Here is a 13,246-nt window from a genome sequence, read left to right as displayed (position 1 = left end):
GAAGATTTTCTTCACACGCTAATGTGGACTTTGTAATTTAGACCGTTATTGTTATGAAAGAGTGTTAATTCGCGTGATCTTATGAAATGTGGACCATTCTTTGTGTGAATTGTACACTAATTTGGTAATTGTGTTGTGAAGATAAGCAAGCGAGCTGAAATTTGACACTAATGTGATGGATGAAAGTGAAAATGGTGGTTTTAGAGAGAATTAAGTAAAAAGTGGGAAAGTAAGAGTCTGGATAACTACTGAGAATCTTAGATATTATGCAAATTTTACAACGGGCAATAAAATCGTCAAATCTTTCTTCGAATTTTATGTTGTATATTAGTCATTTCTAAAGTGAATTCGAATCTCAAGTGGGTTATGCTCCACCAGGTTTGCATTCAGAGATATTCTGTAAAAGTAATCGAACTATTAAACACAAATACAAAAAAAAACACTTTGTTGGAAAAGTGACTGCAAAATCTAATAAAAGTTTGGAGAGCCTGCGATAATTATTGAGAATTTCGCAAAACAAAATATTCACAGAATTATAGAGAATTTCTAGATGAATTCTAAAAATCACAAACAAAGCATGAGAATCTCACACAATTCCAGAGACTATATCAAAGAATTGCAGATAATTTCAAGAAACGTAAGAATTCTAAATAATTTCTTAGAAAATCGCATAGATTCACAGAAGATTTAAGAGAATTTTTAAAGAACTGTACAAAGTTGCAGTCTTAAAATATCGCAAAAAATCTGCCATAGAAGCGCAGACAAACTCAACCAAAAAATTGCAAGATTCTGAGAGGAATTACAAAGAATCCCATTAAATCCCACAAATAGAAATTGCAGACATTTTTAAGGAATCCGACAGAAATTTGGAAAACCTGAGATAAATCTGCAGGATCCTCAAGGAAATTGTAGAAAATTTTATAAAATCAAGTAGAATTCAAGATAATCTTATAGGATTCTGTAAAATGTAAAAAAAAAATAAAAACAATCGCAAATTTTACAATGTTTGGGAAATTGCGGAAAATCTGAAAGAATTCGGGAGAAAACTCTATAAAATTGTAGAAAATCTCATAAAATTTTGGAAAATCACTTTAAATGCAGGAAATTAATGAAAGAGAAGAAGAAGTTTAGGTAATGTCTCAAATTAATACAAATTTCCAAAAAACTCCAGAAAATTGGAAGAATTATACGTTACGTAATTTTTAAAAATCTGAATTTGTGAAAAATTCGGTGGAAATTGAAGGAAATTCTCTCAAGCTAGAAAATTTTATAGTGTTTTAGAGAATGAAGGATAAAATCGCAGATTTAGAAGAATTTCTCACTAGAGAATCCAACAGAATCCTAGAAAAAAATTTAAATGACAAAGAATAGAGGAAAATCTCCAAGAATCTTGCAAGATATTTTAAAGTTTAAATTATTCTAGAAAGTCTCACTGATAGAATCTTAAAAAATTGGACAAGAGTAGAATAAGAATGGAAAAGTAAGAAGAAAAGCGAAGAAAAATAGTTTAGTAAAAAATGAATGGGAATATAAAAGAAGGACAAAGAATAAAAAGGAATAAAGAAAAAAGGTGAAAAATAAGAGAGGATAGACATAAAATGAAGAGATATAAAAAAAATGACGAAAAATGAGGAAGAGTGAATCAAAGAAAAATAAATCGGAATGAAGAATGACAGAAGAATAGAAATGAACACGAAAACGAAGAAGAATAAAGAAAATCGAACTTGTAGATGGAACATCTAAAAATAAGAATAAATCTAAGAATAAGAATAAATTAGTTTTTCTCAAACATCTTAGCAAAACTCATTTTTCTTTTATAGTTTGTTGGGAAGTTTATTTAATTAATTACCTTTTTAACAATGTATTATAGAGTTTTGTGATTTTGCAAGTTAAGTAAAACTGAGAAAAAATTAAAAAGTGAACGCGCTGTGCTCAAAACAAACTTATTTGACAGATGACTTCGGATTCAGAATCAGTACAAATTTCGTCCAAAATTAGTGTTATTATTATTCTTTTAACACGCCAACGAATGCAATTTTAGCAAGATATTATTACGTTTAGTCCTCGATTTATAACTCGCGATTATAGTTTTTGCCAACACGTCATAATTGCTACTTTCTCTCCAAACCCACGAATTATCGTCTCTGCAAATGAAAAATGCAGTTTTCAGTGCATAGAGTGTTGACACTATTACACCCGTCCGAGTTCGTCTCTAAAGAAAAACCAAACTCATGCAATGAAGAAAAACTAGAGATGCAGTTAATTTGATAAATCGTCCTTTGTCATTATTTTTCTAGCACATCCATCATTATTTTCCGGGGTCACAACCCGTCAATTTCATACCATCGCGATGCTTCATGATAAACACGCGTTGTTATTCTAGCAAACGTGGTCCAATTTTTTCAACTACTCGTAATCTTCCCGTCAGTTTTTTATTTTAAAGTAGATATTTGTCGCATTTATGGTAATTTGTTTGTAAGAGTTGACATGTGTTATGGTCCACTTTCGCAACCACTAATAGAGAATTCAGAGTAAAAAATAAACGGATGTGTTTTTTAAGTTTAGTAGGATGAAGTTACGAAATGATTACGAATTCCAAAATACAACGGTAGTGTGGAAAATTCCCGTGCCTAATCGTTATATTGTTTAGCGATTATGACTTTTATTGGCAATCAATATAAAATTGTCGAATATATAGGAAACGTGGAGCATTGAGGTCACCGATAGTGTCTTAATAAAAAATTTTTTAGGTGTTTGTGGTCGAGGCCACTGGGTCATACGACTGTTTATATTTAGAATGTCTGGTGAATTAAAAAATCAAGCATGTGTAGTCTATTGTAAAACTGTCTTAGATAATCTAGAAACAAGACTTTTCATTGCACCTGCGATTAGATTCGTAATGAATCTGAGTTTAAAAGCTTGAACGTGTCATTTAAGGGGACATGTTCAGGTAATAATTTTGATCGTGTCACAGTTAATTGCAGTTTTATTATTGTAGAAAATACTAAAAAAATGTTTACAGGTGAATTAATAGACGGACAATAAATAAAAAGTAGTAAAGAACAATAAAACAGGAAATTATAGGTTTGTTTCAAGTGCTGTTATTATCAAAATGCCTTCAGCAATATTAAGTGGTTTTAAATTTTATTAGTTATGTGGATCGTAACCGCTTACTTAATTTCAAATACTTTATAATAATATAAATATATTTGAGAAACAGAAATTTAGAAGCTAAAATTCTGAAAAACCTGATGGTCTAAAATCTAATTTTAAAAGTTACTACGGTTTTAAGGAATGCAAGAAAGTACGAAAAATATAACATTGGTATCTTTGAATTTTCTTTCACAAGCAAAAATCGACAAACTCAAATTTTGTAAAAAATGAATTGTTTTAAATTAAGATAGAGCCGGATTCTGTTCAAATAATTTCGGAGATATGAAGCTTCCAAAATTCTGGAATTTCAAGATTTTGCCATGAGATCGTTTGGTTCGCATTTTTTTATACAGGGTCCGGCAACACTTGTGTCCACCCCCAAAATCGTCTTTAATTTTAAAGTTACAATTTTGAAAATTTGCATACGCTCATAGTTGACAAAGCTCTAGAAGCTGACGCAACAATTTGTTTTTGATCACGGTTTGGTTGGCGTCGCGACGCCTAAAAAGTATAATTTTTAGCGATTTTTGAGTTTTTGCGGAAATATTCGCGAATTCAAATTTTTTTCAACATAACTGTGATACAAATATCTCAGTTTTTATTTTAAATCAAATGCAAATTTAGTTTAAAATTTGCGAAAAAAACGTTGTTCCATCAAGTTAGTTTTCAAAATTCTGACAGCGCAAGCGGCAAACTACGTATACACCAAAATTTCACAAGTCACTTCATTCACTTTTATAAAGGTTAATTTTGATTAACACGGGCATGTTGCACTTTATGGACACCAGAAATCGTTAATTAACATCGACAAAGCGACAGTTTCACCAAGTAAGACTTTTGTTACAATCTAAAGCGAGCCAAAGGATAAATGTCATTTGTGACACAAGATGTTGGCAGATGGGTGTAAACGTAGTTCGCAACTTTGACGTAATGAAATTGGAAACTAACTTGATAAAACAGCATTTTTTTCTCAACTTTTGAAGACAATTTGCATTGAATCTAATATAACAACTGAGATATTTTTTACACATTTATACTGAAAAAAAATTAAATCAGGGATTGATATCACAAACCCTCACAAATAACTAAAAATTACATTTTTGAGGCGTCGCGACGCTAAAACTATCAATAATAAAAAACAAATTTTTGCGTCAGCTTCTAAAACTTTGTCAACTATGAGCATATGCAAATTTTCAAAATTTTATCTTTAAAATTAAAGACGATTTTGGGGGTGGACACAAGATTTGCCGGACCCTCTATAAATTAAACGATTAGAAGTAGATATTAAAATAATCGCACTTTAAATAAGTAAATATAAAATTCCGGGAAGAAACCTGAAAAATTCGATACAACAGAGAATAAATAATTTGATAAATCTGGCCAAACTTTGATGAGATTACACCTATTTTTGCCATCATGTCAAACGTGCTCCTAAATCTCTCTCTGCACCAAAAACCACATTTTCGTAACTCAGTCGGCATTCGTGTAAGAAAGTAAACACGTAATTAGTATGCATCTTATAATTGGCACATTAAGTTATTTAAAGGAAATTTGTGATAATTATTGCGCCACGTTCTGGGTCACCGAGACGTCGCGTCTTTCGTGTGGTCTACTTGACGCTAATTACGAAATCTCGCAAGATCAAATTTCACTCTATTTATTTTTCCGTAAGATGCTGCCAAATTGCTTCTCGTCAGTGTACCCTTGGAAGTTCTGCGAATCAGAGTTCTTCATCATGTCTTCAACAACATATAAGAGTTTGAGTTCGTCTTGGATCTTCTCGATTTGTTCTTTCTTCCAGTCTTGTAAAATATCCATGACTTGTTCTTTTGAAACGACTTTGGTTAAGTCGATGGAGTCGATTCCAACAACTTTTTTCACGTTTTCTAACTCCTCCAAGAGTTGTTTGTCTAGGATCATGGAGTCGTGGCCGTCTAGAGGACCTGGTGGAGGAATTTTTGATATCATTTGCACGTAATTCGCTGAAAAAGGTGGTTTCTTTTCTTCGGGGGAAAAATCGCCGAATTTCGCAGAACCGTAGACTACAGTTTCTCCAGAAAGTTGTGCGTATTTTTCGATGAGGTAATCGCAGATTACGTCGATACAAAGTTGGACGTCTCGCGGGTGAATGCCTGAAGAGGTGTAAATGGACTGCAAGAAGTGGAGAGCCCATTGTAGTTGCCCGATACCTAAAACACTTCTTAGCTAAGATTTAGAATAACACACAAACCTAAGTTTTCTTTGTTTGCAGACTTGTTGAAAAGAGTCCAGATGACTGCAATGGCGTGATCAAACTGGAGGTAGTAAGGAGGAGGTCGCGACTTGATGTTCTTCAGTTTCGAATTGCGGGATTTTACTTTGACTCTAAATGTGTACAGAATGGGAGTGTAAGGAGAATCTTCTTCTGGAAGCACAGGCAGAGCTGTGAAGTAGAGGGATTTGTCCAGGGGATCGACAGTTGCGCTAGGATTCAGTCGCAATCTAGAAGTCTGGAGAGAAAGCGGTTATTCTAATTCTACTCTGGATACTTTACCACAGGAGTACTGGTAGCGATTGGTTTCGGTTCTTCTTCTAGAAGAAAAAACAATTTAACATTTTTAAATGACCAGTGCTGCGTCATATTTACCCTCCATCTTCGGTTGCTGTTCTTCTTCTGGAAGAAAAAACAATTTAAAATCTTAAAATGACTAGTGCTGCGGTATATTTACCCCCCATCTTTGGTTTCACTGGAATTTAAGTTTGCCCACCAATGACACGACAGTTCCGAAACAATGTTTTATTTATTGCAAAGATATCTATGTGAAAATTAATTTGACTCTGGCATCTTGACTGTCGTGGTCGTTCTGATTGTCGGTCCGGACTCATCTGCGTTTTCTTCCGGAGCGTCTTCTGCTGCCGCTTCTTTTTCATTAACTGCAGTACTGTCTGTCTCCAAATTCATCTTCTTCATGTGGTTTAAAAGTCCTTGAACATTGGGGGGATGATTTCCAAATTCATCTTTCACGCACTCCAAACAACGCTTGGTCCAGTTAAGATAGTCCTTAGTGATGGGTTTTTCTCCATTAGCCATCATCATCACAGTGCTTACGGTAACCCCAAGCATGTACATGGCGTCTTTGAACGGAGTGGAAGTGGTGGCATCTTCAGAATCAAAAGACTCCGCTTCTTCTAAAACCGTCTGTACTCTGAACTCCTTGGAGACGTTTTCTCTGAGGTTGTAACTCTCCTCGATGGCTGTTTCCACCGCACCTCCATCAATAGACACGAATCCTCCTGCTCTCGGTTTAACTTTGAAGACTTCAGGGTGTGAAACTTTGATAAAAGACACATTTTGCGGAGATTTGCTTGTGCTCATTTTGACTGGAATTTAGTGACGTATTAAAACATCTAGTCATCACAGTAAACATATTTTGTGACTTTTGAAAAATTCGTCAACATTTCGGTCTTCGTTTAAAAATTCAAGTAAAATGTGCACTCCTCAAAAAGTCGTCATTCCGAAAGGTCTTGTGAACCCCGCGGAAACCACCATCGTCGAAATTCCAGCGGATTTGAAAAATGTCGGGACTGTTGTCGCGCGGCCAAGACCCCAGAGAAAATGTATGGCTGGAGCGAGACCGCCTCCAGTAACACACAAAATGAACAAGTGGATTCGACGATCTATGATAAAGCCGCCTGAACATTCTGGTTATGACTTCAACACGGAAGATCCGTGGAAATATAAGTCTCGGGTTGATCGGTCTTACGATGTGCCGACACCGCCTCCGATGCCAGATTTTGGGTATTCCGGATATGCATTTGGAGACATATCGTCGGAGGAAAGAAATTACTCTTCTGATTCTTCAAATGAAGGATTTTTACCGAGGACTTCGAGATGTTCTACTCTGCAGGATATAGATTACAAAGAAAGTACGATGTTCAGGGATTTTAGACCCCTGAGACAGTCTTCGAGACCGAATACTCCAGACAGGAGTGCCGGTCTCAGTATGGCATCGTACAGCTCTGGTGACCCCACACCAGGAACACCATCAGGACCAGGATACGGTAACTATATGATTTTTTGATTTTATTTTTTATCAAGATTATATTTTTTTTGACTTTTCAGGATCATGCTACCCTTCCGGTTACTCCGGCTCCCCTGTTTCCTCTGGCTCTCCCGGTTACTCAAGCTCTCCCGGTTATTCGGGCTCCTCCTGTTCCCCCGGTTCCACCGGCTCCCCTTCGCAGCGTGACGTCATGAGCTCCCTCGGGGAGTTAGAATCAATGGAACTCCAGCAAATCATGGGCGATCTAAGCAGTTTCCAAGCAGCCCGAAGACAACTCGTCTTTGATTCCTCAAGTCTTCAAAGCGCTTCTGACGTGGCTGCTAGTTTCATGCACTAATATAAGTGACCTCTGCTGTCAAATTGACAAATTGTGACAAATTCTCAGTGTAGAAATGGGCTTATGCGCAAATGACTCCAAGAGGAAGAGACCATTCAAGACCATCATTATTCCAAAAGGTGTTATCAACCCGAATGAAGAAAACGTGATAAAGATTCCGATCGATCTCGATGCGACAAGTAATTTGATCGTCAAAGCACCAACTGACGCCAATTCTTGTTTTTCTGTGGAGCCGTACCGGGGAGACGTCTCGTTCATTGTTTCAGCTCCTGAAAAAGTGGCGCATACTGTTAAAACATCGAGTAGTCATGCGTTCAGATCTGTTACCCCCGAAAGAGCACAATTTCCAATGGTTCCTCAACTTCAGGAGCAACCGATAGGTCGCAGCGACAGATCTACACAGATGAGTATTAACTCCTCGACTTTTTTACCTCAAGCGGAATCTTCGAGGTTCCAACCGAATATGAGTGCTCCAAGTGGTTCATCGAGATCGATGCCTTGTCATCTTCCAGAAGCTCATTTACCGAAACAAACAATGTCTTGTTATCTTCCAGAGGCTCACTCCCCTCTGTGTCCAATCTGCTCTCGTGCTTCTTGCAAATTTTTTTCTAACACTGCACCAAATTCTTTTACGCCCAACAGGACTGCTCCGTTAACATGTCCAGCGTATTCATCGCAGTACACTAATTTTTGTCCACCTGTTCCTTCGTACAAACCGATGGACTACATGTGTCCTTCCATGAACAGATCGAAACAACTGGAGGACGACGCTTTGAATCGAATGTTGGACGAGAAAATTAACAAATTACTCAAACCGATACTTCTATCACTCGCTAAATATGACAACGAAGAAAAGTATCTTGGAACATGTCCAGCTGTAGCCAGTTACTCATCCTTCAAAGCAGAAAAAAGATACGAATCGGAAGAAGAGGATTGGGATGAAATGAAACGATATTCGAGGAAAGGGAAGAGTAGTTCGAGGAGTAGTATTCCTGAGACCGACTCGTCTTGTAGGAAGCTTGATCGCGAGCGTGATTGTCACAATTGTTCGAAACGGACGAGTGTTAGCTTTGATCATGATTCCACGACCGAAAGCAAATCATACAAGAGTGAAAATTCAGAGCAAAAAAGACCGGTTGAGCGTAGTAGAAATAGCAAGCCGACGGACTTGAACAAGGGTTTTTTGGAGTAATTTGATTTATTTGCGTAATAAAGCACCATTGAAATTTGTTGTTGTTTTATTTTCCTTGTGTTTTAAATCCTCTGTTTCTTCTGACTTCTTATTTGTCCGTTGTTTACACTTTCATTCAACCGTTCTAAATTGGTAATTATTGATTTATTTTATCGATTTTTTTCACCTAGTTTCCTTACTTTTGTCTGTTTTTTGCTCTTTAATTGAAGATTCTTACGTCTCAATTCAACTCGAATTTTTCCATATTGTGAACTATTTTCATCCGCTTTATTTTTTCCATAGTTCTGCATCTTCGTTTCCGCCAAAACTTTCTAAATAATTATCTATTTCCTTTATGCATTTGTTCTTTATGTCATTATGCGACGATTGTAGTGTAATTGGGCAGATAAAAAACTTTGAACTGCTTTTTTGATTAACACAATATAACTTAAAAGTATTAATCGCAATTTTCGCCTTGAAAGTCGCCCAAAAAAGACTTTCTGAAAACCTATTTCGGTCAATATCTACTTCATTTGTGAAGCTAACTTACGTTATTAGGTCTCATTTTACGCAGAATATCACGCTGAATCCAAATCTGTGCTTAAAATTTACGTGCATCAACAAATAACTGAGTTATTAACAATTAAAATTTCGGTTTACCGCCAGTTTTTCGAGTGAAGCTAAGTAAATCTACTTCGGTCGAGATCTCGCTTATTTTTGCCCAAACTTTAATAGAATAATACTCATGTTACGCAGAATTTCACGCAGATTCCAAATCTGTGCTCAAAATCGACGTACGACAACAAATAATTTAGAAATTCTCGATTAAAGTTTCGGATAGTTGATTAATTTTCGAACTTTTCAATGCTCAATTTCTCTGAAATTACGACTAGCAAGATGCGGTTTTCGCCATCGTTTTTCTCACTTAGAATTCGCTTTTAGATATTTAAAATTCGATCGTCAATTTTTTTTCAAAAAAAAGAAAAAACTTTTCAAAAAAAAATTACTCACGATGAAAAATATTGAACTTTTTGTTTTTTGACCGCCTCTCGTAAACTACTTGTCCTACAGATATGAAATTTGGCCGGATGATAGATTTTGAGCTGCTCTTTTGATTGATATATGACTCAAATACATTAAACGTCGTTTTTAGCTTGAAAAAGATTTTTATAAATCACCCCAAACAAAAATTCTTAAAATCTATTTCGGTCAATACCTAGCTTATTTAAAGAGCAAATTTAAGTTCTTGGAATACATTTAACGTAATTTCTTCCATACATCAATAAATAAGTGAGTTATTAAGAGTTCAAACAAAATATTCTGTTATCGCTAAAATCACCCTCACTCTTTCCCGCTGTTGTCTTGCTCCGCCTCTATCATAATTTAATATTGATAAAATAGGCGTTCGATCGCGCTTCAGGACCGTATTAGAATGAATATTTTGTCCAAACTCTTAGTTATGACCGATTAAAATTTCGCGTGGCGCCAGTGGGCCAAAATTTTGAATGTCCTGAAATAATCTCGGAAACTCGGAACTCCAATTTCCAATTCGCTCTTACATTTCCGAAGACTAAAACTAGATAGCAAATTTGGTGGACAATCAACTTGTCATATCTGATTATCAAGTGTCCATTTAAGAAACGTCATTCTGGTTAAAAAATTATTAAAATTAAATTTTTGTGTCGAAAGATGGAGAAGAACTCTGCGCAGAAAATTATAATACCGAGAGGTCTCATCAATCCCAGTGAAACTACAGTTATTGAAATACCGGCTCATTTGAGAAAGGTTCCAGTCATCATAGCTCAGAAGCAAACGTGGTCTCAGGAACAAAAAAATGAGAATGAATTCCCATCCGGAAGATATCTCTCCGCTAGGAAATAAAGATTTGTATTTTGAAACCAACTAAAGTAATAATTGATAATTAAAGTTCGGTTCTCTTTTCTTTTTCTTGTAAATTGCTTATCTGCCTGTGCTTCTTCAACTTATTCAGGAATAATTTTGAGGTCAAAGTTCAAGAAGGGGGAGGATAATTCGTAGTCGGTCCTGTTTTCCATAACGTCAAACCTGTCATCAAAATTTTTGTACCATTTTTACTGAAATGGGCTCATTTTCCACTTCTCACAATTCTGGATTCAATAGAACTGCAAACATGGATGGTTTAAATGTTCTGGCATCACTAAAAAGAGTTCAGACCAATCAAACTACCATGGATCCAAATCTCACTCAGCAATCACTCGAACATCCTTCTTTCCATTCAGATTTCGAACCCAGCCCTCCTTTGGCGTCCTCTTCATTTAAAAGGTACAACATCTGGTGAATTTCCACCATTCAGCCTCTAAAACGATTTATAGTGAACCCGACGACACGCTGCCATCATTTGAAGATTTTGGAGAATCTTCAGAGTGTTGTGAAGGAATGGGTTTCGCAACAGTTTATTCAGATCCGTCCATGGACCCGTTTATTCCGGCGGCGCGTCCTCCCATGAAGTACACATTTTATAAGTTTACACTACCAATGTAAAAGACAATTTGTAGTGCATCCGATCGTACGCCTCCACCAGATTTTGAAGAATCTTCCGACAGTTGTGAAGGAATGGGTTACGCATCGGTATTTTCAAATCCGTCCATGCATCCGTCTATTTCAATTCCATCCGTAAGAAATCCCGGCAAAACTCTTCTGTCTTTGACGGTGGAACCTTTACCACAAACTTAAATTAGAGAATGCGGATGCTGATATTGAAAAAAAAACGAAGCGATCTATGCCATCTTTCTATCGATAATAAAGTGACATTATTCAGTTGTGTCTGCCATTCACTCATCGTTTGTAAAATCTAAATTTTTCGTGTTTCTCCAAGTAATGATTTTAACTTGCTACTAAATTGATTCAGTATAGTTAATCTTCGCAATGGACTATAACTGTGACGTAGATGAGGACAAATCAAAGGATTCGCTAGAAAACACTGGACCATGCGACTGGAGAATGTTACGCGAGGGAGAACGTCCGCCTCGTTTTAAAAGAATGGTAAAAGAGCAGAAGTTGGAAACTACTGTTCCGATTAGGACGGAATTAAAAAACCGTCTTGACCTGCACGGTTCTCACCTCTACGCATCATTTACAAGAGCGGCCGAAAGGAGATTCGATGAGCGCGCAAATTGTGAATATGGGGAGCTTAGCAGAATTTCTGCCAATTCCCAGGAGGAAAATATTAGACCCTGGTACAACGTTGAGACACCGAAATTCCGTGAAAAACCTCAATCAACTCCGGTCAAATCTCTGGAACCACCACCTAGTTTCGATGATAGCGAGTATCACACTGCTGTTGATAACAGCGATGGTTCAGGATTTCGGACAGCCTATTGTAATACTCCACTTCAAGACGAGAGTATAATTGCAAGACGTAAAGCTCAAGTGGATTTTGGACCGTCTTCACATCCTTCTCCTAGTGCATACGTTTACCAATTTCCAAAACCTGGTACAAATAGAACGATCAATGTTCCTCCAGCCAGTGGTCCAAATCCCAACGCCACATATACTCATCTTCATGGCCCAACATACATTCCACCTAATATACCATCCGGCAATGCTCCAAATCTCAACGCCACATTTACTCGTCCTAATTTACCATGCGACGATGGTCCAAATCCCAACGCCACATTTGCTCGTCCTAATTTACCATGCGACGATGGTCCAAATCCCAACGCCACATATACTCATCTTCATGGTCCAACATATATTCCAGCTAATATACCATCCGGCAATGCTCCAAATCTCAACGCCACATTTGCTCGTCCTAATTTACCATGCGACAATGGTCCAAATCTCAACGCCACATTTACTCGTCCTAATTTACCTCTCAACGCCACATATACTCATCTTAATGGTCCAACATATATTCCACCTAATATACCATCCGGCAATGCTCCAAATCTCAACGCCACATTTACTCGTCCTAATTTACCATGCGACAATGGTCCAAATCTCAACGCCACATATACTCATCTTAATGGTCCAACATATATTCCACCTAATATACCATCCGGCAATGCTCCAAATCTCAACGCCACATTTACTCGTCCCAATTTACCATACGACAATGGTCCAAATCTCAACGCCACATTTGCTCGTCCTAATTTACCATACGACAATGGTCCAAATCTCAACGCCACATATACTCATCTTAATGGTCCAACATATATTCCACCTAATATACCATCCCGCTGTTCTCTAACTGGTAACGCCACATTTAATGAACCTAATATACTATCCGGCTGTTCTACTGGTAACGCCACATTTAATGAACCTAGTATACCGAGTGCAGGATCACCAACAGCTGAAGAGAGTTTAGGTAAGAGACAGTACAATAATTGAGGCCTGCCATTCCAAAACGTTGTAAACTTACGCTAAAACAGGATTTCTTTGGATTTGGGTTCTGTAGGTAATGTCAAATCTATGTCTTACTGCAATTGGTTTTGCTAAACATCTGCTACATTTGAAATTAAACAAGTGCGAAAGTCAAAACGCTGTAAGTCCCAATTATAAGCT

At 36.9% G+C, this 13,246-nt stretch overlaps 4 protein-coding genes across 4 annotated transcripts; 2 read left to right on the top strand and 2 right to left on the bottom strand.

The window, feature by feature from the left end:
• Nucleotides 1-4,728: 4,728 nt before the first annotated feature.
• Nucleotides 4,729-5,773, bottom strand: LOC148168966 (uncharacterized). The gene is made up of 3 exons (XM_088046268.1): nucleotides 5,687-5,773; nucleotides 5,384-5,642; nucleotides 4,729-5,342 (listed from the first exon to the last, which is right to left on the bottom strand). Exons 1-3 carry the CDS (start codon nucleotides 5,771-5,773, stop codon nucleotides 4,807-4,809), a joined length of 882 nt encoding a protein of 293 aa, XP_087902394.1. The 3' UTR covers nucleotides 4,729-4,806.
• Nucleotides 5,774-5,775: 2 nt separating this feature from the next.
• Nucleotides 5,776-6,575, bottom strand: LOC148168965 (uncharacterized). Its single transcript, XM_088046267.1, has 3 exons — nucleotides 5,970-6,575; nucleotides 5,862-5,879; nucleotides 5,776-5,806 (listed from the first exon to the last, which is right to left on the bottom strand). Exons 1-3 carry the CDS (start codon nucleotides 6,506-6,508, stop codon nucleotides 5,776-5,778), a joined length of 588 nt encoding a protein of 195 aa, XP_087902393.1. The 5' UTR covers nucleotides 6,509-6,575.
• Nucleotides 6,477-7,533, top strand: LOC148168964 (uncharacterized). Its single transcript, XM_088046072.1, has 2 exons — nucleotides 6,477-7,194; nucleotides 7,256-7,533. Exons 1-2 carry the CDS (start codon nucleotides 6,621-6,623, stop codon nucleotides 7,531-7,533), a joined length of 852 nt encoding a protein of 283 aa, XP_087902198.1. The 5' UTR covers nucleotides 6,477-6,620.
• Nucleotides 7,534-7,588: 55 nt separating this feature from the next.
• On the top strand, nucleotides 7,589-8,761 carry LOC148168963 (uncharacterized). The gene has a single exon (XM_088046071.1). The coding sequence runs from the start codon at nucleotides 7,589-7,591 to the stop codon at nucleotides 8,723-8,725; it is 1,137 nt and encodes a 378-aa protein (XP_087902197.1). The 3' UTR covers nucleotides 8,726-8,761.
• Nucleotides 8,762-13,246: the final 4,485 nt, after the last annotated feature.

Source organism: Gnatocerus cornutus, chromosome 9 (assembly GCF_029298725.1).
Source record: "Gnatocerus cornutus isolate USDA-ARS CGAHR chromosome 9, icGnaCorn1.1, whole genome shotgun sequence".
Lineage (NCBI taxonomy): Eukaryota > Metazoa > Arthropoda > Insecta > Coleoptera > Tenebrionidae > Gnatocerus > Gnatocerus cornutus.
The sequence above is the reverse complement of the archived record's forward strand: the minus strand, read 5'-3'. Positions and strand labels throughout refer to the sequence as shown.

Coding starts and splice junctions, on each gene's coding strand:
- LOC148168966 (XM_088046268.1), bottom strand. CDS start 5,773: ATGACGCAGCACTGGTCATTTAAAAATGTTAAATTGTTTTTTCTTCTA. Junction 5,643..5,686: donor TCGCTACCAGTACTCCTGTG/GTAAAGTATCCA, acceptor CTTTCTCTCCAG/ACTTCTAGATTGCGACTGAA. Junction 5,343..5,383: donor TGCAAACAAAGAAAACTTAG/GTTTGTGTGTTA, acceptor GAAGTGTTTTAG/GTATCGGGCAACTACAATGG.
- LOC148168965 (XM_088046267.1), bottom strand. CDS start 6,508: ATGAGCACAAGCAAATCTCCGCAAAATGTGTCTTTTATCAAAGTTTCA.
- LOC148168964 (XM_088046072.1), top strand. CDS start 6,621: ATGTGCACTCCTCAAAAAGTCGTCATTCCGAAAGGTCTTGTGAACCCC. Junction 7,195..7,255: donor ACCATCAGGACCAGGATACG/GTAACTATATGA, acceptor TTGACTTTTCAG/GATCATGCTACCCTTCCGGT.
- LOC148168963 (XM_088046071.1), top strand. CDS start 7,589: ATGGGCTTATGCGCAAATGACTCCAAGAGGAAGAGACCATTCAAGACC.